Source organism: Camponotus floridanus, unplaced genomic scaffold (assembly GCF_003227725.1).
Source record: "Camponotus floridanus strain SB8 unplaced genomic scaffold, Cflo_v7.5 scaffold69, whole genome shotgun sequence".
NCBI classification, from domain to species: domain Eukaryota; kingdom Metazoa; phylum Arthropoda; class Insecta; order Hymenoptera; family Formicidae; genus Camponotus; species Camponotus floridanus.
The window spans coordinates 672,381-699,034 of NW_020229837.1; the positions used below are offsets into that span (position 1 = coordinate 672,381).

The 26,654-nt window shown below is 37.7% G+C and overlaps 2 protein-coding genes across 5 annotated transcripts in view; both read left to right on the forward strand.

Annotated features, from left to right (window-relative positions):
* The first annotated feature begins 580 nt into the window (after positions 1-580).
* LOC112639487 lies at positions 581-20,318 on the forward strand. The gene is made up of 4 exons (XM_025413583.1): positions 581-2,196; positions 16,877-16,959; positions 18,263-18,779; positions 20,146-20,318. The coding sequence occupies exon 3, from the start codon at positions 18,270-18,272 to the stop codon at positions 18,765-18,767; it is 498 nt and encodes a 165-aa protein (XP_025269368.1). The 5' UTR covers positions 581-2,196; positions 16,877-16,959; positions 18,263-18,269; the 3' UTR covers positions 18,768-18,779; positions 20,146-20,318.
* LOC105257456 (sodium channel protein para) overlaps positions 20,177-26,654 on the forward strand; it is a 42,200-nt gene continuing 35,722 nt past the window's right edge. For 2 of the 4 annotated variants that reach the window (XM_025413579.1, XM_025413580.1), the window contains exons 1-2: positions 20,177-20,323; positions 23,430-23,462. In XM_025413579.1, coding sequence (XP_025269364.1) covers positions 20,177-20,323; positions 23,430-23,462 — 180 coding nt within the window. The remainder of the gene's footprint in view (positions 20,324-23,429; positions 23,463-26,654) is intronic. The other 2 variants (XM_025413581.1, XM_025413582.1) reach the window with 1 other exon arrangement.

The window sequence follows — 26,654 nt, forward strand, 5'->3', positions numbered from 1 at the left end:
TATCAAGTGTAGAGCGTGCATGACATCTTATTTATGAATCTCGGAGCGAGAACCTTAGGAATAGGACGCTTCAAGTATTTTCAATCGGCGAGGAAGGATTCGAAAGCAACGGACAAAGACACGTGCGTGTCATGGACGATCTTACTGGAGTTCTGGGTATGGTCGTGGAGAGTATAGAAAAAGAGTGCGAGCGAATGTTTTCAGGCAGTGATAGTAAAAAGTGGCGCGGTATGGTACCGTGTTCCCTCTGCTGTCGCGGGGGCGGCGCGGCGGCACGTCCACGACAGCACCGTGGTGGAGGGGTACGTTTTCATTGATCCACCCCGTGCTACGGAACCGCACCACGCAAGCACTTACAAGCCCTGAACGGAGCATTGATCTCGCCTCGTCACGGTGATACTTGGCATCGCTTCGCCACCAAGGCGAAGACTCGTTTCATCCTAGAGAGAGAGAGAGAGAGAGAAAGAGGAATAGAAAGAGAGATGGAAATCGCGTTTCGCACCCCCGCAGCGTACGAATCGTCTTCGGGCTGTGTCGCGCTGTCGACATAAACGACGACGGTTTTACAGGACGATCGACGGGGATGCGACGGGGGTAGCTCACGTAGCGGATCGCGAATGGGGTATAGAGGGTGTAAAACGGGGCGCCCCGTGACTAGTTGCCGCGGAGTCCGCTGCGCGAAAGACTGGCGCGTGGCGATGCAGTAAGGATCGCGTCGGTTCGACTCGGCACCACGACAGTCGGTATCGAGGACAGAGTCGCCTCCGTGGTACCCCGAAGACGCATCGCCGAGGGAGAAGGAGCACCCCGAGGAAGAAAGTAAAAATTACCGCGGGAGTAAAAAAAGGTGGAAGGCTCTTGGACGAGCGAAAGCCGCGCGTGAGCGAAGGCCTCGGCCTGGCGTTTACCAACGAGCGACCCTTTGTGCCGGCCGCGTCGCTTCGAGGGAGAGACGTCGGGACGCCGAGGAGGGAAAAGAGCGAAGGAGGGTTGAACGAGAAAGCGAGGGAGTGGTGGTAGGTGGGAGAAGAGAGACGGCGAAGGAGGACACAGCGTTCGAGAGAGAGAGAGAGAGAGAGCCTCTAAGGGAGGATCGGAGCAAGAGGGACGAGGAGAACGGATCGTTCGCGCGCGCGCGCGCGATTGGTCGCGTCCGAGCGTATTCGTGTGTATGCTCGCGCGCGCGCGCGTGTGTATGTGTGTGTGCGGTGTGTGCGTGTGTAGGAGCGTGCAGCGGTGAGAGCCGACGAAAGAACAAAGGGAGCGGAGAAGAAGGATCCGCCGGTCCCTCGCTTTCAGGCAGGCCGAGGGAGAACGGCGACGAGCGGCAACGCGAAGCGGCATCCCCCTGCACCGGATCGCAAGGAGAGTAGCCCCGCGTCAACACGGGCGACGCGGCGGTCGGACACGAACGCGTCGACGGGCCTGTCCCCGAGGAAGGGACCGTCGCGCGCAACGCGATCAATTTTCGTTGCGGCGCGCGGGCGGCTAGTAGGACCGTAGGACGGACGCGAGACGAAATGACGAGACAACCGAGGTACCGATAACCGGCCGGATAATGTTGTCGCAGAGCAAGTTTTACGCTCTCTTTATCCACTACACTTTCGTGTAGCGCGACACGGGGCGGGTCCTTGCCGCTGCGGTGAAGAATAGCGAAGGAGGAGGCGTAGGAGGAGAAGAAGGAGGAAGAGGATAATAGCGAAGGAGACTAGAGAAAGAAGGAAGGAAGGAAGGGAAGAGACAGGAAAAGATCGCTCGAACGCGAAGAGCGCCTCGTACAACCGCGTAGCTGCCATCGACGTTGCGAGCAGGAAAAGAAGCGGGATTCCAAGTGGAAGAAACAGACACGGGGCCGGCACACCACGTTCGTTACGTGCCGTGTACGCATGCAGGGGAAAGGACCATCGCGCGACGCGAAATCCGACTGAGTATCGCTGCCACGTCGTCGGTCGTTCTTCTTCCGCATCGTCCATGTGAAAAAAGAGTGTATCCAAGTGTGTTGTCGCACGGTGCTCGGTTGTGCTACCCTTATCTCGACGCTGAACGAGCAAGGCCCGCGGAGGTACCCCAGAACCCGCCCCCCTTCTCCCCTCGACGTCGCAGTGCCTCTCTTCTCTCCATATCGCTACGTCACGCTTCTCGTTTACGTTCGCAGCGGTGACCATCTACGTTGGAGAGTGTTCGACCTCCTCAACCGTAAGTGTCACTCGTGTTACGTTTACGTGTGTCTTTATTTAGACGACGCGGGAGCAGCTGAAGGGGAACGTCGAAAATTCCTTTTCCGACGATGTTTGCGAAAAGTGCTCGGGTTATTTAAACAGTTTGCACAGTTCGCACGTTTCCTACGTCTTCGCGATTGGATCCTCTTCAGCTGTCGAAAAGAAAATTTCTTACGGACGAGACGCGAGGAAAGCTTGAGTCGTCTTTTCGCATGGAAATATCCTCGCACCCTTGGAAAGCTCGTCGAGTTTCCCCTCAAATCGAATCGGACGAGTCGCTCGCTTCAAAGTGTCGTGCATGACGTCTGATATTTCGATGCGCGATAGGATTATAGAGAGATGGCTCCTCTCGATACAAGGATGCGAGGGAATTTGCGATGTAGAATTATGTCGAGATATACGTGCAAATTTTTCGCAATATTTTTCTCTGGGATTTCGGCCAGAGGTCAGTTACATACGATGCAATTTTTTTTTTTTTTATGAAAATTCCATGCATTCCCCCCTCGCTCGATCGACCCCAGCGAACGTTTGACGCGACTTGTTGTAGGAATTTTTGTTGAATACATCTTTTGAAAAATTCTGAGATGCGTATGCGGTTACAATGTGACACGATGGGCTGCTTGACATTCATGCTAGAACCAGGGGCGTAGCTACTTTAAATATAGCACAAGCGAGCAAGGTGCAGAGGCATGCGGCGCGAATACGAGGGCGTACATTATAATCATACATATTAATGAGATAATGATTGGCGTAACGTGGCTAATGACATATCCGTCGTGCATAACTGGCGCATTTACAGTGATAGCAGAATCAGTTTGGCATCCAATGTCAGAAGAACATAAATTGAAATTAGATTCTTCCTGAAAACGAAACCGATTGGAAAACCAACCATTTTTTGGCGAAGAAAACATGAAATATCTAGAGCAGCAATTTTCCTTTCCCAAGCCAGTTTTATTCGCGTCATTCGGAGTTCTTGAAACCTCGCGGAAGCCTTTTATCCCCGAGACCTAATGACACCCTCGAAAAAAATATTCAACCGACTCATTACTCCTTTCTGGTTGGGAAGGTGCACCAGGTATAATAACACGTTGGATACGTTACATAATGTTGCGGTGTCGCGACATCAAAGGGTTTCCGATCGAGAGTAAAGGGGATGATTTATGACAATCGTCGCGATGATCCAAGTGAACCTACGTGTTGTCCCCCGATAATACATATGCCCATTGTATATCGTGCACGTTAGCGTGACGCGCGGCTCTGCCGCGGCGACTGCCATTCCCGATATATCGATCGACGCTACCGCGGTTCAGGGATCGGTCTCGCGACGATGGTGATCGGCGCGAGGACTGTCCTGACGCGTCCAGGATTTAGAGAGATGTGGCTTTTCCACGTTTAACTCGCGATATCGATCGATAACGTATATCTGAAACCCTCCCTTCTGGCATCTTGGGCTAACAAACTATAATCCATATTCACAAGGTAGAATAAGCATGATATAAGAGGTCTGCGTTCTGTTTATAGACGCGCTTTTTTATAGTTTTCAACTTGAGCAGCCGATATATACAAGAGAGAGGGAGAAAGAGAAAAGGATTAGATAGAGAGAAGCAATATCTATTCTCTTGTTGAGCATACATGATGCGTTGTGTATACTTTTATAAGTGTGCAGAGAATATGTTTCGGTTAAAAATATTTTCCGAGCGAGTCGTAGCTTAATATTACACTTGGAGAATTCAGAGCTTACGATATTCAGGGTGATGAATACCAAATTTGCATTGTGAAGTTGGATGTTCCAAAGTTGGCGCGTGTCTAGTAGATCAGATACTATGAATACTATGAATCTCTGATACTATTGTGCTTTCGGTAAATATCTTTCACGCTCTCTTGTATGATATTAATCCAAAACTCTTACGTTTAGATGTATCGAACTCCAGATAGCTATTATAGGATGATCACTAAAAATCTATACATAATTTAAATAAACGCAAGAGAAAGAGGGCAAGCTGGAGACGAAGAAATTGTATAATCCGGATGGTATTAATGTTCGGAAAATTGATTAGAGCCTCGAGAATTTTAATTAGCGTGATAAGACTCCACTATTTACGTAGGAACGACAGGAGTGATTAATGCCGATTCGACTCGGTTGTGTTAATCGATTACGTCGCGATTACGGCAATGATTGTGACATGTCTGGTAGCTCCGGTGACCTTCCTCCGTGCGAAAATTGTCGGTCAATACGAGCTGCACGATCCGCTTAAGAGCGATGGTATCGATCACCGCGTCGTGCACGACGACGCCTCGGAGGACTTTCTCCCACGAGGAAGCGTGCGACTAGCGTCGTATGCTATAACGTGGGCCGTTTATTCTCTGGAGCAGCGTAACCACGAGTAGTTTGCCCATCACTTTCGCTACCACTTGTACCACTCACGCGTAAGTGCGCGACGCGAGTTTTATTATCTCGCTCGCTGCTAGTCAGACATCGAAAAGAGCACATTGGCACGCGTTAAACGACTTACCTATCGCTAGGTGTGCATATGATTTTTTTTCAAGGACATCTCTATAATTATATATCGGCCGCTTGGAGCTCTATGCGCCGCAAAGAGAGGATCTTTCATCAATAATGCATTAATTGCCAAGACAATTGATGTGCGATATATCGCGACGGATAACATTCTTCCGTGTGATTTCTTCTAAAGGAAGTACCTCTCTATACATTTCGAATTGACTGAAAACATTGGAAGTGTCACGCGAGACACTCCGCGCAACTTTTCGCCTCGAAGTCGATCGACGAAAAAATTCGGAATGAAAATGATGAAAATCGGATTCGGGTCGCACAGTATACATAATTACGGGCCGCGATAATGACGGTTCTTCGTGTCTGGCAGCATACTTGAACTTCCAGCAGCTCGACTCGCTGCGTAATCGTGCGTGAGCAGACGTAACTTACGTCATCGTCCATTGAAGGCGACACAGGGCCGTAGGCGCGCGTCACCATCGGCTCTTCTTTGTGTAACGCATAACGGCACGGATATTCCTCTCTATTGACGTAACTCGCGCGCGCTCAGAGGGGCGAATTCCTCAGATAGGCGGATTCCTCGATTCCGCGCATACTCGCGCGCTCCGCTCGCGATTCCGCGAATACGGATGCGTCGCGAGAATAATTGATACTGTCGACCGCGTTTTCTTGAAATCTTTTAAAAGTTTGATAAATCATCCTTCGGCATAAATAAACGATCGATAGGGCGTAATGTCAAGGGTCGCGTCATATGCTTTCGCGCGATCGCCGATCCGTGCTAAAATAAGAAGTTAGTTTCCGCGTTAAACGGCACGCTTGGAGAAAAGGGGAGAGACGAGGGTAAATACGATCCCTTGTTGCGTCGAATATAGCCGGGGAGTTTTTGATAAGGCCCAAGTTTTGTATCATTGTATAAAATTATTCATTGATATATACAGGGTGTTTCTTAATAAGTGCGAAAAATCTTACGATGATTCTTTGTCGAAAGTTAAGGGGGGTTTTTCATATAACATATACTTCTACATCCTTCCCTCTGGAGTTACACTCCTCCAAAAATGAAGGTAAAAATTAGGTTTTTATTTTTTTTTTCAAATTTGGAACAAGTTAAAGAAATGAAATTAGATTATTAGGATATTTTTTACTAGTAAAAAGGTTATTTATTAATATTTTTTTCAGTCTCCCGTATTGTTATAAGGGGATGAAACTAGCAACCCCTATTCAATTTTCTATTAGAATTTTTTAATAGGCCGGAATATGATTAAAAGTCTGTATTAAAAAGTTTGGTTTATTTAGAAACTTTTTTATTTCTTTTATTTTTTTCATAAAATCAGTAGTTTTTAAGAAAAAAATACAATACGTTATATCGTACACAACACGATGCTAAATAGCATAGGTTTCGAATTACGAGAAGTTAAATTTTAAAATAAAAATAAAATTAGAGTAAATGTTGGGAAAATTGGAATAAAAAGAAAATTATTAAAATTAATACAAACCTAAAAAATAAAAATCTAATTTTTGGAGAAGTGTAATTCCACATGGAAGAAATGTAGGAGTATATGTTTATATGAAAAACCCCCCTTAATTTTCAACAAAGAATCATGTAAAATTTTTCGCGCTTACTAAGAAACACTCTATATTTATTATCAGCTGATATCATTTTTATTTTTTTTATCGCTATTTAGTTGAACAAGAAGAAAATAATTTTTATATTTTCATATGTTGTTGTTTAAATTATATTTTTTCCTTCTTATTCAGCAATTGTTTAAATGTAATATTCTCTCTTTTTCTCTGTCTTTGTATGTGTCGATGTATATGTACTATTAAATATAACAAAAAAAATGTTTTGCTTGCAATTTATAACATTTAAATTATTTAGGAAATTAACTTTCTATTAAAACAAAGATGGGAAAGAGGAATTGACATGGAATTTACCCTTCCATTCAGGATTAAAACATCCCTAATTTTTAATGGACGATGGTAGATAAGGCCTTTGAAAATGCGCAGACGCAGAAAAAAGGGTGAAAAAGCGAGAAGGGAAGGGGTGGGTTTTGCGGGGCGAACGAACGCAACAGGTGCGCTACGCTTCCCTTCATCCGTGTCGTCCTCGAGTACAAGTGTACTCCGAGAGACTCGCGTACAAGTGTACCGAAGAGTAAAGTTTCTTCGAATTTCGTGGACATCAATAATCCTCTGTCCCTCAGGAACGTTTCATTTCTAACTGGCGAACTTTATTCTATCTTCCTATCCCATTAGTACCGAACTATAGAGAATACAACGCGTGTCAAGATGTCAAAATATCTTCTCACCTCTGCATTCTATGAATGTTCTAACTTGTTTTCGAAGAAGACAGCATGTTGCTGTTCGCTACGGGCATTATTATTATGATTTTGAGAACAATATATATGTTGTGGATCAAATTTATTATATCAATATAAATAGAATATTTTTTTCTTTCTCCTCCTCCTTCAAGTATTCATAAAATATTATTACACACACACACACACACACACACACACACACACACACACACATATATATATATATATATATATATATATATATATATATAGAGAGAGAGAGAGAGAGAGAGAGAGAATTGAATTTAATAAAATTTGGATTTTTTCACTCATGAAAGAGATGGCTTAAGAGAAATCTCTAATTTAAAAAAAATCGAGCAATGACTTTTAAATAAAATCTCTATATACATTACAATATATTAATACAGTTTAATATACTTTATATACGAATAAAAAGATTTTAATTTCTTTTTATGTACACGAAAGTAATCGGCTTTAAAGGATCAGAGAGAAGGATATAAAGAAAAAAAGGAAAAGAAAACGAAGAGAGGAAAAGTAGGTTACGGGTAAATTAAAGTATAGTACTAAAGTATATACAGGTTGCTTTTCGAGAAATCGTAAAATTGAATGAATCTTACGACTCCTCGTTATCTGATAATGTAAAGTGTCATTATCAAGGTATTTCTTGAATCGAGAATTAAACGAAATTATGAGCATTAATTAAATTGTTATTTATGGAAACAATTAATTTACAACAAGGGTTTACACTTTTATTGTAATTCTACATCACAATATCATTCATAAGAAACATAATCACTCTTTGTATTTAATATTATATGCAGAAAAATAATAGATGAGAAATCTTGTGCGATTTAATCGAATCATTTACGTGCATATTAACATTATATTGCGAAATTTTTAAATAATTTCTATGAAAGATGCACTGTAAGCAGTTTCTATCCAAACAAAAGATAGTTTCTTATTAAATTAAAATTCAAAGAGTTAATCATTTCACTCTTCTATTAATCTCATCAAGTTAGCCTTCAAATCTACAACAACGGCATATTTTTCTCTCTAGGATTGCATCAGTTGAATAATTTTTTTTATATATCTATGTATTCTTTGCACATTTCCTTGAAAGCATATATATATATATATATATATATATATATATATATATATGTATATATGCAAGGTGTCAGGGCAATCTCTTCCCCAAAAAAAGCTCTTGTAGCTTATCTCACGACCTTTTCGAAACATTATAATAAAGTATTTTTTCGAGTTATGAGGCTTGAAATAACCTCTTAATTTTACATAAACCATAATATACCTAGTAAAATATTCATTTATCTATTATTTTATCTTAATATTTTTATGTACAAAATAATGAGAGGCATCAATTGATGTAAGGAAGACACATAATTGTTTCGAAGAAAAAAATATGTAATTGTTAATTGTAAATTATATATTTTTTCTTCGAAACAATTATGTGTTTTTCTTACACCAATTGATACCTCTCATTATTTTGTACATAAAAATATTAAGGTAAGATAATCGATAAATGAATATTTTACTAGATATATTATGGTTTTGTAAAATTAAGAGATTATTTTAAGCCACATAATTCAAAAAGTACTCGATGAAAAAATACTTTATTATAATGTTTTGAAAAGGTCTCGAAATAAGCTACAAGAGCTTTTTTTGGGAAGAGATTGCCCTGACACCCTGTATATATATATATATATATATATATATATATATATATATATATATATATATACTCCTACATCCAAAATTAGATTTTTATTTTTTTTCTCAAATTTGAAACAAGTTGAAGAGTTATCCATTTAATTTCATTTCTTTAACTTGTAACAAATTTGAGAAAAATATAGAAACCTAATTTTTACTCCCATTTCTGCAGGAGTAAGGGTATCCCTCCACAGGGAGGGATGTAAAAGTATATGTTTATATGAAAAATTCCCTTTTCAACAAAGAATCATCTTCTAAAATTTTTTGTACTTATTAAGAAACATCCTGTGTGTGTGTGTGTATATATATATATTAATAAGTACATATATATATATATATATATATATATATATATATATATTAATAAGTACAAAAAATTTTAGAAGATGATTCTTTGTCGAAAATTAAGGGAATTTTTCATATAAACATATACTCTTACATCCCTCCCTGTGGAGTTACTCCTGCAAAAATGGGAGTAAAAATTAGGTTTCTATATTTTTCTCAAATTTGTTAAAGAAATTAGTTAAAGGAATGAAATTAAATGGATAACTTTTCAACTTGTTTCAAATTTGAGAAAAAAAAAATAAAAACCTAATTTTGGATGTAGGAGTGTATGTTTATATGAAAAACCCTTCTCAATTTTCGACCAAGAATCATCTCCTAAAATTTTTCGCACTTATTAAGAAACATCCTGTATAATTATAATATATCTCGAGGGGTATGAATTCTGGGCGCGAGAGGGTTGAAACGCGCGGGAATCTTTCGCGATGGGGTAGGATTCTTGGAAGCGCAACGCTGGGCTGAAGCGTCAAGAAAGTCAAGCAGGCAGGCAAGCGGGCAATCGATCGATTGCCCTCGCACGAACGCATGGCCCTGTTCTGTTCCTCGCGCTATACTTTGCGTCGCGGTATACTTCGTCTTTTGTGGGTCGCGCCAGTGCAGAATGTCGCGCGAGCGCAACAATGTTATCCACAACGGATGATCGTTTTTTACTGCTGGCACGTACGTACGAATTTACTGCATTTCGTTCCCCGAGGTACATATCCCCGTTACGTGGATTATTACGCATTGCACGCATTTTTATGGCTCACCACTCCACGCGATATACATACAGCGGAAATGCATACTTTTTCCCCTCACACAAAATTATCGTTTTCTCTCTACGCTCGAATTTTTAGTTTACTTTTTTTTTACTAAATTTTTGCAGTGTTTAAAAAAAATAAAATTTGATGAAATGTTGACGCAATTATACGAGTTATGCCGTATGATGAAAATTTGATATCGTGCGAGCTTTCGTCTGTTTGTCTGACCATAAATAGCTATGACTACTCGGTGACCGTAATTGCTTGACATATACGATATTTGAATGTAAATATAAATGTTTGCCGCAAGATCGACATAAAATATACATTCCTAGAAAATATATGAGTATTCCCTCACCACTTATTATATCCTGCAAATAATGCACGCGGTACATTTGAACGATATAAAAAATGCTAGAGATTTATCAACGATTTATTCATTCGATTTATTTATTCGATTAGAATTCTTTATGAAATTTATTTATGTATTTTTCGTTTAATATGAATTAAATGTTTATTTGATTAATTGGTTTACATTTCTGATACTTGAAGAGTTATTGCTATCCAAGAAGGATATTATAATTAAATCGATTTATTATTTATGAAATATTTGAGTTTGCGAGCATTATTCATCCGACGGACACATTTTTGGATCGGATTTATTTTGGTTTTTCCTACATATTGATTTTCCGCGCTTGTTGAGTCAAGCATTCCATCGAAATCGTATGAGTCACACGAGTTTAGACAGTCCAAATAATGCCGGGCACACCCCAGTCATTATCACTGTCACCACGTCAAGTAATTTTCCTTCATTCCCGATATTCTTTCGCTCCGATCGGCCAGTTTTCTCAACTATCTTGTGTCAATTACATATAAAATAATAAATAAAAATTTCCAAATATTGCACGGGCATAATTGGAATATTATCTTACGAAATAAATTCATATTTTTTCACGCAAAAATGTCAACAAAGGCTATTGCATATGGCGCATCGCGTAAATGATTTCCCCGCTAATACGTGGATGTCTTTCATTAAGGGAAAGTAAAAGTAGGACGATAACTCATTTCTCATTCAAGGCATTTTTCGCGCGATTACTTTCGCCGTACTTGAAGCCTCTGCGATAGCTGCAAGTCTTGGAAGTTTCATATTTACATAAGTGAATCACTGATTGTTTTAAGAGAACAATTCGTTTTCTCCGTATTGAATCTTCATTCTGACGGTAGCCATGAACCATTTCTGCAGAATTACGTAAATGTGAAACCTTGAAAACTTGCGTCGTTACAAACAAAGACATTTGCATCATAAAAATCTATACGTATATCTAGATTTACACGGAATATCATGTGTTTTGTCATGTATATATTATTGATATTTCAATTTGAATAATCTTAAAATGTAATGGACAATTGTATATGTATGGATAAAGTAGCGCTTGAACAATTTTGAAATAGAGAGCGGATATAAACTTGAAAAATTTATTCGTCTTCTCAGATCCGATTTACGTTGCCTATAAATTTCTTTTGGATATCTTTCTCATACATAGCTACGAAAATATTGACTTGTGGAGAACCGGGGGACATATAAACTGTTTGATTAGAAAATCTAATATAGACAGAATTTAAAACATTCTATAGATAAGAGACAACTTGATTAGCAAGTGTGTTAATCAAATAACATCTTAATTAGAATTATAACAGTGATTTTTATTGAGGCTGATACAATAAAATTCTGGATTATCTGCAAATTTAAATTGGACAATATTTAAACAGCATTATTTTACGTATTAAAAATTGAAAATGCTCATGTTCAATAGTTTCAATGAATTTCTAGCATAGCATAGCAACGAGACTGTTGCTGCTAGATATCTCGATTCAAATGAGCAAAGACTTAGACTTGCCTAATCATTTAAGCATCACTCATGTCCAATTATTTCTCTCTCTTTCTCTAGAGAATTCTAGGATATAAAATCCTATTATTTCGAGTTCGCGAGGTTTTCAACGACGTATAATAGTGACAAACGCACGATGCCCCGCAATGTGTTCTTCATATTTTTTCCGTTTCCGCTCGGTAATTTTTTGCAATCGTCTCTCCCCCTGGCATTGGCGAAGCCTCGGCGACGGCGACGACGACGATAGCGTCAGCGGTCGTCGTCATGACAACGTTTTTCCGCAACGTACCCGGCCTGGTTTGTGACGTCACGCGACGTCGGCGTCGGCGTCGCCCCACCAGCCAGCCACCGTCGCCAGCAACTGGGTTTTCCTTCACGGGGGTAGTTTCCGGTGGCGCCACCGGGCAGAGTCCATGAACATGGCGATGCGATTATGCGTATGTATCAGGCTGACGATTAGCGCTCGTCCATCGCCGAACCTCTTGGCACCAAGAGAAAGGCTCCGATCGATCGTCAACGCGATAATTTTGCGGAATTTTTTAGCGTACAGCGATCCCCCCCAATCAAAATCCACCCTTTCTCCCTATGTATATCATATATATTCAAGAGCAAATCGCGATACCTTTCCGAAAGGTAACGAGCGACCAAGGGATCGTTAAAGGAATGTCCATATCTAACATGTAAAAAGATTGATAAATATTTCTCAACGATGTTATTTCGCACATGGAGCCTCGTGAAATCCGAAAGTTTGAAGTTCTTTCTTCGAATTGCATACACATTGCGTGCCAAATGCAAACATTGCGATTCAAAGTTTAAAACTCGATGCAATAAATCAAGGAGGACTGTTCCGGTTTTCAATTCTTCTCAGAGAAAGAGGTTCGAAGCGTAATTGTGTGCCAGGGTACAAACAACTTTTATGGAGGATTTACTATTTATATTATTATATTCTTGGCGTAAGACGATGGCGTCTCTCGATATAGCTTGAGACCAGTTGAAAGAGTAACAATGTCGAAGATCGTCGCTTCAAGTATCGCGAGAATTTCAATTTATATTATATTATTTCGTTTGTAGATATTACTGGTGAATTTGACGTGTATCCAGCTTCTATGCCGCAAAAATGCTGCATCGAAATGCATGGGGAGAAAAGATGTTGTAGGTCAAATATACCACGTCTCTTCTCCTTTCTCTTCTTCTCACCGTGCTCGAATTTAAGGTAAATGCTCGCAAAATGTTCGCCTCTTTACTGCAGAGGATTCTATAGTCAAGTGCATCAATCCGCTCGGTGCAGATGCACTCCGCTGCCGCGCTGCTTATTCGAGTCGCGTTCGTTCAGTGCATCCGCAGCGGGCAAGTTACTGCAATCGATACAAGAGCTCTCCGAATGAGGTCCACAGTCGCTGAAAAATATTGCATGTCAATTATTTGATTGGCTAATTTCAAATTTGATTGGATGTATGTTAGAGATAGTCAGATGTCTGACTTATGCAAACATTTTTCCCCTTATGACAGTAGGACATACATTTTTTGTTTCGTGTGATATTCTTGAAAATTCGTATTTAATTTAATATTTTAGGTGAGACAACTTTAATGCTTTTTTCTTGCAATTTATATATGTGCATATACAAATTGTTAAAACAAAATTACAAGAATATCAAAGCTGTTCCACTTTGAAATATTTGATTAAATACGAATGTAAAAGAAAAATATCTATATATTTTCTTGGCGACTCTATAAAATTGTTAAAAACGATTTTTACTGTATTTCCTGCGGCTATTTATTCAACAATACTGATATTTATTAAACAATCGTCGAAAACCAAGATTGATATTACGCCAAAGTTGATTAAATTGCTGATAACTGATGCCTGACGAACCGTGTCTCATTTCCGCGCGCACATCGGAATTGACATGGATCGCGTATCGTTTTATACCGACGTCGCGGATGTATGCACTGTGGCTATTTATTGATCCGCAATCCAAATGGGCGAACGATGCACGGAAAAGTGCTTCGGCATAGTGCTCTTGGCTTCCGTTCGGCATTAATTCATTTGCGATGGTTAATCGAATCCCATAAACTCTCAGTTGTCGAATCGCATCTCTTGATATTGCGTATCGTATCGCGTTTGCACGACTTCTCAATTATTTTGCATAATTTCGGATTTAAAAAATATTAATTAAAAGTCGTCATGCATATTCATTTACAGCAAACACATTCTTAATTAGCGTTATAATACTTTTCTCTTTTGGTAGCCTCTGTTACTAAAATTCCATTAATATTCCCTCTTGTTCCATATATGATATTCTGTATAATATTCTTGACATTTATATTTTTTACATTATCTCTATCTTTCTCTTTTCTTTATGTCTATTATTTATGTTTTTCAAAAACTGATAATTTTAATTATGTTTAACAGTTTCTCAATTCTCTCATTGCGTGCATGAGCAATTTTTATTTTATTCGAATGAAAAATAAAAATATAAAAGAAAGAAATTATTTCGAATAAAATCAAAGATTTAAAAAAATAACAAATACAAAACGAAATGAAGAATGTGCATTTGTATTCTAGTTAGCAAATACAAAGGTTAGAGAGAAATGAAGGAGAGAGATAAAAACGAAAAAAGAGTAATTTCTTTTAGAAAAATTACTTGTTAAACCCGGTGTAGCCGGTCGTTTCCGTTACCGCGTATAATTTCTCGATGAAGGCCGATTTGTCGCAGATATAGTTGACCTCGTTTCTTCTTGCTTCGCACGCTGGCAGAGTGCCGCTTTTTATTGCAATTCTATATCAGTGAAACACAACCCACGATCAAGCACATATTCAATACGTAATAGGAGAAATCGGCTAATTATTTCGCGGCTTCTGTATAACTTCTCTTAATGATTAATTACAGAGCTTTTCTATGGTGTCATCTCATATTCCACGCATAAACTAAAGGCCATAAGTCAAGCTGATTCGAAAAATATTATTTTAACGATTTTCTCTCGAGCAAGCGTACGCTTTCCGGTATAAAATTGCATAAAACTTTTTAATATAAATGGAGATGTATAGTGTAATATCTTTTTTTATACAAATATTTATTTGTAGACTTTAGGTACAAGAGAAGAGAATGAGAATAATTATCTTTGTAAAAAAACAATTTGATATAAATCCAGTTATAATTTCAAAGCGTTTTTGTGCTAAAATTTTGCCTGCGTTCTGTTGCTAAAATTTTTTCTCATTTTATATTTTGAAAAAACAAAAATGTCCTTGTATATGATGGAGCTGTTATTCTCATCTTCTGTTGAATAATTTTTAAAATTATTTTTGTCCTAAACAAAATCACATATATCTCGAATACGATTGCGCAAAATTTATATTATCTGCAATCTGAGGCCGCCATGTGGTGAAAAGAAATACGCATTAAATGATTTCGAGACATGCGATTTGTGTCGACCGTCTCGTGACGTTGTCGCAATCCATCGATTTCCCTTGTATCTCTTGCCAGCCTTGTTTTCCCTGTAAACAAAAAAAGAAAATCTGTAGAACAATTCTGAATAATAAAAACGTGATATATACGCTCATATTAAAGATTAATTATTTGCTGCGGCTACTGCTGCGTATCAATATTGAAATGGGAAATTATTAGCTTGCAAGAATATTGAAATAGAAGTCATGTTGCTATCCGACTTTCTTATTTCATCCTTTTCTTTTTGTCTCAACTAGAAACAAGATGTAGGTTTGTTCCACTTTTGCGAGTAATTCTACGCAGAGACGCAAAACACGCTATCGTCAGCGGAAGATAGACGAATGTATGGTTAATGTAACGGGGCAAAAGAAAAAGTCTTTCTATCTTGCAATTAGTACAAGGACATAATTGGATTAGTAATCAAATTAAAAATACCGTCCATTTCGCGAGTTGTAAAATTGTGACGTTAAATCTTCTCAATTAACTTTACGGAAATGTAATTTCATAGAATACATGCTTTATTTCATTGGGAGAAACGCATGAATAAAATAATAGATTTAAATGTATTTAATTAATCTATGCACTTTCAATAATTAAGTTATGCTGTATATTTTTATGTTTCTGTTTATATCACTCATTTACAATGTAGGAAATGTGATAAAAATATTCTATATAATAAATGTAGGAAATAGGAATAGATACGAAGTATCGTAAAACTTGTGAAAAACACAATTAGACTTTTAACGATTTTATAAATAATTCCTTTCTTTTTCTTGATGAAAGACTCGTTGCTCAAATAATTGTTAAAAGGAATAAGAAAAGAGAAACGTGATATTATAAACACTATAATCTATTTATATAGATAATACGCTATCAATTCTTTTAGAAATTCTTTGGAAATCTATAAAATCTCAATCTCTCTTGTGATTTATAAACCTTACGTTTTCAATAAATACAAAAATTCAATATATTAAAAGGAAGAAAATAAAAATCATATTCCAATTATTGTACGAGCTTTTAAGTAAACTTCCACAAATTCCGAAGTGTGTCTATACAATCACGTCGAACCAGTTTTTCGATCTTTTCGACAAACAGAAGTTCGATACGAAAGAATAACACTGTAAATGTCAGCGAGCGGGGAGAAAAGTTTCGTGTTGAACTCGGGAACGGCCGATTCAACACGCGGCTGTTTCACTGGCGGAGGAGCCCTTCATTCTTACTTTTCTCCCATGTCGGGCCAGGCGCTCGGCGTCGCCGCCGTCGCCATCGAGGCGCGTTTAACCGAGTTTCGGTGGGATGATGATCGACCGCGCGAAACTCGGTCAAAGACCACCGACACCTTTCCGCGGCTTCGCTTGTACAGATAACGCGGTACGCGATTCGCGCGAAAATTTCCGGCCAAAATCCCCTCGTTTCGAGCAAATTCGTCTCTAATCGCGTCAAGTCGTCTCATGAAAAAATCAAGCTCCGAGTTTCGCCTCGTCATAAAGAATTAATTCCTCTCCGCTGAACTCGAGTTTTTCTGTCGAATAAAAGACCTTATCTCACAAACATGAATGTCAAATATTGATGTAGCACAAGCCACGCAGCATCCGTGATGTTGTGTATATTTTATAGCAGATCTTAATTCGTATATTAGAGAAGCGATTTCGATTCATTTGGTTTCTCTGTTTTTGTTGCAGAAAATAAAAAAATCGACCGACTCGAAGACTAGACTATGTTATTTCGGATAACGGATTGATCGCACCCGTCGCTTCATTCACACGTGAGTATGCATTAATACGTTCCGTTTCGTAGTCCATTTGCAGGAGTAGTTTGCGTTTCCCATTTATTTCGCCGATATTATCTAACCTAATGACTATCGGGAATTCCTACGATATTCTAGAAATATACTTGATTCGCGTTATTATAATTGAAAATTAGACAAATGATCTCGTGTACATTTGTATCTCTTTGGCTGAAGTAATTTTCTTAAGGATGTTTTGTATGTACAATCCCAGCAAAAAATAGCTGAAAATCAATATTGACGAATATATCCATTTTATTTTGAGTAAGAAATTGTGTGGAATATTATAATTTGATCTTAGCTGCAGCGCAAAGATGTATTTTTTAATATTTATTGCGTTTTTACTGAATATTCCGAATATTCCGAATTTTGTTAACCGAAATGATTAACTTTTGGCAGAGAATTTCGCCTGGTGACAAATACATGGCTAACTTTATTAAATTATATTTAATATCTTTTTAACCAGTTAGTATAATATTATTTGACCAAGTATTTCCTCTGTATCTAAACTTTTGCAAATTTTAAACAAATTCTGAATATTATTTTCATGTGTTTTTGTCATTTCAATCGACGTGGTTATACGTTTCCCATAAAAATACATGTTAATTCGGTACAAATTAAAATCCTTATAACTTGTGAACGCTTTAGTGAATCGATTTAAAAATTGTACCGAAGATTCTAAACATATGTACGGACATTTTGTACAATTTTCATTAAATTCTCAATATTTTGAAAATAAGTACAAAACATCATGAATCGAAATGATTAACTTTTGGCAGAGAATTTCGCCTGGTGACAAATACATGGCTAACTTCATTCAATTATATTTAATATCTTCTTAACCAGTTAATACTGGTATAATATTATTTGACCAAATATTTCGTCTGTATCTAAACTTTTGCAAATTTTAAACAATCTCTGAATATTACTTCCGTGTGTTTTTGTCATTTGAATTGACGTGGTTATACGTTTCCCATAAGAACACATGTTAATTCGGTGCAAATTAAAATCCTTATAACTTGTGAACGCTTTAGTGAATCGATTTAAAAATTGTACTGAAGATTCTACACATATTTACGGACATTTTGTACAATTTTCATTAAATTCTCAATATTTTGAAAATAGATACAAAACATCCTTAATTTATGCCCTTGGAAAATGTCGCAAAAGTGAAAATTGATAACGCGACCCAATGTTTGCGCATCTTCTAACGCATACATCGGAATGACAGTATCTGCGATCTCTTATCGCTACGTGACGCTTCTTGCTCGACTTGTCTCAGGTCGGACATGAAAAATCTTGGTTCGCGTTGGACGGTCCCCGACATAGCACGCACTGCCGCAGCGCGTTCGTCATTTCTCGTCGCCATTACGTTGGAACGAGATTCAGGTAGCAGCAGCAGCCTCAACAAGAGCAGCTTGAACCGCAACAGAAACAAAGTTAGAAGTAGCGGTAGCATTGACAGTAACGGCAGCAACAGCAGCAGCAGCAGCAGTATTCGCTTGACGGCGATCGACCAGAAGAGGGAGAGCAAGAGCAACGGCGGATCGGCAATCGACGTGCTGCACGGAGCGCATTTATCCGTCCGAGCGTACGTAACGACGCCGTGTGACCGCATCATCGGCACGACGCGTTCCGAATCGACGACGCCCAGAAACCGGCCGCTGGTAGCCGGCAAGTCGAGCCACCCTCAGCACCGGACCCGTCGTCCCCGTCAGCCGCAGCAGCAACTCTACTACCCCCCCGCATCGTGGGACACGCGCACATCACACTTCAGGAACTGTTAGCACCGATCAAAAGTGAGTCTTTGCGAAACCCTCCCTCTTCGCCCTCTTGTCCATTCAGTGTTTTCTCTCGTATTTTTCCCTGCTTTATTTACAATATCACACCATCAAAAGAAAGTTGAAATATTACGATTTATTTAATTATCTTTTTGTACTTTCTTATTTTTATTTAAGGATGTTTTGTATGTACAATCCCAACAAAAAGTAGCTGAAAATCAATATTGACGAATATCCACTTTTGGTGTATTTTGAGTAAGAAATTGTGTGGAATATTACAATTTTTTTTAGCTACAGCGTAGAGATGTATTTTTTAATATTTATTGCATTCTTACTGAAATATTCCGAATTTTGTGAATCGGAATGATTAACTTTTGGCAGAGAATTTCGCCTTGTAACAGATACATGGCTAACTTTATTGAATTATATTTAATATCTTTTTAATCAGTTAGTACTTGTATAATATTATTCGACCAAATATTTCCTCTGTATCTAAACTTTTGCAAATTTTAAACAAATTCTGAATATTATTTCCATGTGTTCTTGTCATTTCAATCGACGTGGTTATACGTTTCAAGAACACATGTTAATTCGGTGCAAATTAAAATCCTTATAACTTGTGAACGCTTAGTGAATCGATTTAAAAATTGTACCGAAGATTCTAAACATATGTAAGGATACTCTGTACAATTTTCATTAAATTCTCAATATTTTGAAAATAGGTACAAAACATCATGAATCGAAATGATTAACTTTTGGCAGAGAATTTCGCCTTGTGACAGATACATGGCTAATTTCATTCAATTATATTTAATATCTTCTTAATCAGTTAGTACTTGTATAATATTATTCGACCAAATATTTCGTCTGTATCTAAACTTTTGCAAATTTTTAACAAATTCTGAATATTATTTCCATGTGTTCTTGTCATTTGAATCGACGTGGTTATACGTTTCCCATAAGAACACATGTTGATTCGGTGCAAATTAAAATCCTTATAACTTGTGAGAGAGAGAGAGAGAGAGAGAGAGAGAGAGAGAGAGAGAGAGAACGCTTTAGTGAATCGATTTAAAAATTGTACCGAAGATTCTAAACATATGTAAGGACACTCTGTATAATTTTCATTAAATTCTCAATATTTTGAAAATAGGTACAAAACATCCTTAACACTATTGTAAAGCTGATTCAATTTATTTATTTTTTTGACGTATGTGATCGAATTTTGAATCAAAAGCGAATAGAAGTCGTGTACTTTGACATGTATTGATATTATTTGTCTTGATGTCATTGGAGTCTTCTTTTCTATTCTTTATGTATATTGTCAATTGCTGTTTCTTACAATTTGATATTTATAATCGATCAGGGTTTATACGCTTCCTCGTAGGAAGGTGGCTCAGCTGTGCGCAGCCTAGACAATGTCCGAAGATTCTGACTCTATATCAGAGGAAGAAAGAAGTTTGTTCCGTCCGTTCACGCGGGAGTCCCTGGCAGCGATAGAGGCTCGCATCGCCGAGGAAGAGGCCAGGCAGAAAGAGCTTCAGCAGAGAAGAGCCGAAGGCGAGGTATGAACGCGGCCGTGTGCGATACACGAACGCGTATCTTTCAATTTTTCTCGCGCGCACATTAATTATATCGATGCATAATTGATCGCGCGCCCTTGTTTAGGACATCTCTTGAGTAGCGCCAAATAAATTACGCTAAATGATTCAGTGACGATCAGGCATTTTCAATCCTTTTCACCTCTTCAAATATCATTTGAGATTACACATGTGTGTACAAATCAAATTTTAGCCTTCACGAATGATTAATCTTAATGCATAGTGGTACATATATGTGTCAAAGATTTCAAAGATTTAATTTTTTTCTATTTTATTTAATAATTCTAAATATATTTTGAATAAATATAATTGAATTTAATAATTAGAGATTTGGCTCAAATAAATATAATTATAAATATAATTAATATAATTATAAATATAATTAATATAATTATAAATATAATTAATATAAATATAATTGAAAAAAAAGATAAAATAATTTGTTTCGACTCCGGTAAATTCACTTCGAGGAAGTTAAATATATCGCGAAAATTTCGAGGCTGTTTGAATTGTAAACACATGGATGACATGGATGAAATTTCAGAGAAACCTTTCAGACAAAAATCGTATCACTTTCTTACAATTTGTATCCCAGTTTGTTACACATTTATTATTATTGTACAATATTTTTTAGTTAGATTCGGATTAAACAAATATTTATTTGACGCTATTGATTTTCTTGTCAAGTTGATGCGCGGTCAATTAATTTTCCTGTATAATCGTTTTCGCCCTTTTCGTACGTGTTTATGTAAATATGTAAAGCGAGCGATATATAATAATAAAATTTTAGAAGCCTTAATACGCGAAGAAAAAATAGCATTTGTTCAACATGAAAATTATGCAGGTTATTTTATAAACTTTTGAAGAATTTCTTTTTTGAGTCTTCATCTTTAGCCAATGGCTACTGCGCCTACAGGCGCTTGTATGATATATGCTAAAAGTTTTTCATTAATTGCCACTCATACTTAAGATCTTATCATACTTATCTTATAATACTATTATAGTCGAGAGCAGCGAACAATTACAGGCAACAGTATAGTAATATAACTGCTTTGCTTTTATTAAAACGTTAGATATTTTTTTGATAGAGTTAAATATTTTTTTGATAAATTCTTTCTAAAGATTCAATATTGTAAAAGAAATGGTTTTAATGTATTAAATTTTAATATTAAAAAAACTTGGCACGAAGATGATCAAATAAAAGAAATCAAGAATAAAACGGATAAAATACAATTTTAAAAATATATCGAAACCAAAATATAAACGCAATAAAATAAAACAATAAAATACCACATTTATACATTTAATAAACACTTTAATCTACTTGAACCAACAACATACAAAAATAATCCAAAATTAGACATCGAATTACACATCGAATTTTATATTGCGGTTGAATTTAGACATTTTTTGCTCGTTAAGAAACACGATTTGCTCAGATCTGATACGAATTTGATTGATCTTAAGTATGAGCCGTCTTTTCCTGTGCCTAGCTGTAGCGCCGTTTGCGAGATCTGTTTTCTTCCCAAACATTCGTCCGACTGCAACAAACTCATCCATATATCCCTCTTACCCATCCGACTATCGCGTTGATTGCTCGCTTGATCTATCGCCAGTGTAGTGAGGATGTAACTATCTTTACCGAGACGACTATTTCAATTATTTGTTTATATATATATATATATATATGTATATAAAGCATATATATTTATATATATACATATTTGTCGTCGAGCAATGTATTGTATGTGTTATAAAAGATATGCCACGTACGCGCGAAGCTCGATATATGTCTGCAGTGTCACTTATCTGTGTCTGTTTATCATATATGTATAATACATATGTACATATGTATATATACACATATATATATATATATATATATACATGCATATATACGTTATTTATACGTGAATACCGCTCGTGTGTCGTGGCTCTCTCTCTCCATTCGTCTTTCTTCGCCGCGCTCGCGTTAATGAATAACCGCGCGAGTGCCACGCGATGGAAGACGGTACGATTATCGCCATAGGAGGATCAATGTATCAAGTCCAACGAGCCCTTTACATTCCTTATAATTAGAGCTCCTAATTTGCCTCCGGCTGCAACAGTGACGCCGATAAAAGGAGCGGATTTATTTATTAGCCTTCCTCCTTCTCCTCCTTTCCCTCATCGGGTCCATCGTTCAACATTGATCGTTGTTTGAAAATTACTTTCGCAAAAGGAGCAAATCCTCTTCTTTTATTGCCTCCTTGTATTATACTCCAGCGATGAAAGGTCAAGGAGAGAACGAGGGAAAAGCGAGATCGAGACTGGATTATCATCGATCGTCCGAGCATTAACTGAGCCTTAAAAATCTGAGAATGTATCGTAATGCTTTTTCGATACGTTGGAAAGTTTATAAATTTTATTTGGCGCATTTTTCTACGGGCAGATTATTCTTATTATTTTGGGGGAGATATGCCGTATTAATAAAGTGTTCGAGACATGTACACATTTTTATAATTGACACGTTCGTTAATTTCGAAATTTTCAAAAATATGTTTGCCTAAAATATTTAAGAACAATAAGAAGGATTTAAATCGTTATTTTATATCTTTCAAAATTATTTATCGGAAATCATAGTTCTTTGTTACAAAAAATATCTTTTCTAATCGAGAGAGAGAGAGAGAGAGTCATGTTTTTTTTATCGAACAGTTTAATCCAATCTCGATCGAGCTCGATGTGCTTGAAGAACCCTCCCTCCGGCCTGATCCTATATATTCCTGTCGTGTGTTTATGTCGTGATGTAAACAGTGTGTGTTTTTTTCCCTACCATCTCTCCTCTTGATATGTTTCTCTCTCGCTCTTTTTCTGTCTCTCTCTTTCTCTGTCTCTTTTCTACCATTCATTCATCCAGTTCAGCTCGTGTTTCTCCGAAAATTGCGAATCGAACCCATCTTGTCGCGTTGCGCGTCCCTTCTCTATGTTACCTGCATATTAGCATACTTTTTTCCCCCTCTTTATTCATCCCCCGTATTCTCTGTATCTCTGTGTGTATATAACGACTGTTTCTCCATTTCTCCAATTTCAGGGAGGTTATGGACGGAAGAAAAAGAAAAAAGAAGTAAGACGTTACGTCACGCTAAGTAATACGCTCTCTATCTCATCCGACTTCTACCTTACTAACACTTACACATGTACACACGCACACACGTCACCTACGCCGACCACATACATACGTACATACACATGCACACTGTACGAGCGAACTCGCAAACACGCACACGATCTCACGATTTCTCTTCGCTCGGTAGCACTTGGCCGATCGATTGACTAGACACGCGTCATTCACTGCCGGACGCCACATGTACACATATATGACACAATATATTGTTCACAGGGATTGAAAGCAAAAATAATGAACTTTCCAATTTCTCAAATGTCGAGGGAAGATCGGTATTTTCACTGATGGTCGCGAGCGATTTTATATCCTCGGAGCGTAAGCCACGTTGCATTCATGCTGCAATTTATTGAAAAATAAGATAGAAGTTAAAGTAAAAATTGTATAATCCTCTTGCGCACTTTTTATTATTAATCTCTTTTGAATTATTTTAATTTTATCAATCAATTGTTTTTCTGTTTACATCATTTAAATATATTCGTTCAGGGAATTTGATGAAAAGTGTCGATTATAATCTTTTTCAATTATATGATAGAACAGAATATATTTGTAAAATGATAATTTCACGAATTATTCCGTCAATAGCAATATTTTTATCGTTAAATTGTTCGTTCAATCTTTGTAGGGAATTTTCGCGATTTTTAAGTTTAATATTTTTTCGGATGTCGCTATCGATCCCGAGAGAATTTGCATTCGCCGGGTTTAAAGGGTCATGAAGGTTTTCAATCCCTAGTTCTCTGCCACGGTGTATATCGATTCCCGAGCGTCATCATCCCGAATCGATATATCGACGAGGTACCAAAGATGTGCAAGTTTAATCCGCGAAGCATTGAATTCGAAACGTTTTGATTAATTAATTCGGGCAACTATTCTTGGCGAGGGAGAGAGGACTCGCCTGCGCGATATCTCAATGTCGCGGACATTTCGGGTGTCTTTCTTATCGCGATCGCGAGTGGTAAAATCCTTCTTCTGGATATTACATCGTGGACGAAAACATTATGTGGTGAGGTCTTACTGATAATATTGCACACACAAACACACATACAGACACGCACATACATACACATACATACACGATACAAAGCAACGTGCTTCTATATTGCCCCTTGTTTGTTTGCAAATACACGTTACACGTTCCTTGGCAAGTGTCTTGACGTCTTACAATCAGAAGCGAACTGTGCTTGCGCTTTAATGCGCGACTTCTTCTCGAAATATTTGTTGACTCGAATATCTCTGTGCTCCGAAAACGCTTTACACGTTAAAGCTTTAGGATTAATCATAACGAGTGATAACTGCAAGTTAACGTAATATTTAGAATCGATATATTACATTAAATAGAAATATTGAGTAAATAAGTAATGCACCTCAAATATATTTTTCTCTCAAATATAACGCAACTTTGATAGGTTTCTTGGTAAACAAAATGATATCTTTAAAACTATTAAATCCAAACGACTACATAAAATCTGATAATGATCTGTTTTCAAGAGCTACATAAAAGCACATAAATATGCGTATTCGAGGAAATGAACATAAATGTGTCTCACTTCTAACGAGAAATACGTGTACGAGCTTAAAAATTATCATCGAGAAATACCCACAGTGTAACGCACAGAGATATGACGACATAAATATTTCGAGCGAAGGTCGCGGGATCGCCTGGTAAATGCTTTTACATGATATACATGTATAACGCTTGCGCTGACTTTTATTCCTTTTCTTTTTCTTTTTTTTTTTTTTTTTCTTTTCGAATGAACCGATGCGCACTGGCGTTGCAGCTGCTTTCGAGCGAAAGCAAAGTACGCGAGTCGCGTACCGTAAATAGAACGTAACGCGATGACACGACGTCCTCTGAAATAGTTTTGATTTATAGTTAGTCGCACGTTAGGAAGTTGTATATGCGAAATGTTTTGCCGCGCTCCGTTCAGATACTTTGGAAACAATATTAATCTCCGAGGCATCTCCTCGGCGACGCGTATCTTGGCCGACAACATCGTCTAACAAGACACGTCAAGTTTGACGCGAGAGGAACGAGAGCTCGACGTCTCGCGCACTCTGCTTCCAACCGCATCCGTCTCGTAATCGAATCCGAATCCACGACCAGGACATGATCCTGGCAGCTTCCGAGCACATTCGAATTTATCTTCGGAATTCGATGACGAGCGGAGATTTTTTTCGCACGCACGAGCACGCTCCGCAAGAGAATTTTCCCGCGCTGAGAATCACCGACGTAACACTTGGCTTGTGCAAATTAGTCCTAGTCAATTAGATCGTACACATTTTAGCGTAGACACCTTTAATTAGGAGTGTGAGATACACTCGCCTCGAATTTTCACATGTAGTTCCGCAAGGAGCTCCAATTAAAAAGATATTTCATCGCAAAGTCGATTTAGCCGACTCTATCGTTTGCGAGATTTTATCGCATTTTGACGCTTTTGCTGAGAATATCTCGACGAGACCGTTTAATGGAGTTAAGAATCTTAAAGTCATCGCGCATAAATTTACATAAGCGTATAAACGCAGATTATATAAGTCGTCCCGAGCGATGTAGGAGAGACATACTTTACTGGCTTCCGAATAAATGAAAATTATCGTGCTAGCGAATCGGATAGAAATTAGAATAGAGCTACCGTGTCTAGTGTTAGGCAATATTAGTCGAGTCTCGGTCTAGAACAATAGAAATAGTATTTTTATAATTACTCGGCCAGAAAAAGATTCGAGTCAAACTCGAGCAGATCGCATGGTCCTTCTTCAGGTTCGTATGTTCACGGCTCGAATTTGCCACATATTTATATTAATACGCGAATATATGAATTTTTTATTATGTATAATTTTTATTTTCCATATTTACTGCCGTGATTTATCGGTTAGATAATTTGGCTAGAGAGTTAGCTACAATAACAATTTTTTTGAGATGTCGATCACAGCGAATTTATGGAAAATTCAGTACGATTGATTGAGAAATTTAAACGTAGGAGATTTTTTTTCTTTAGCTTCAACGCGACAATTGCAAATATATAATCATGTTTATATCAATTTTATTATATTTCGAGATCCTGTTTCGTGATGTATAGGTGACAACGTAGTAGAGCGTATAAAGCTACTCAAAAGCGGTTTATGAATAACTGGTACGCT

What these genes read in the sequence shown, in the direction of transcription:
- LOC112639487 (XM_025413583.1), top strand. Translation starts at nt 18,270, where the DNA reads ATGAAAAATCTTGGTTCGCGTTGGACGGTCCCCGACATAGCACGCACT.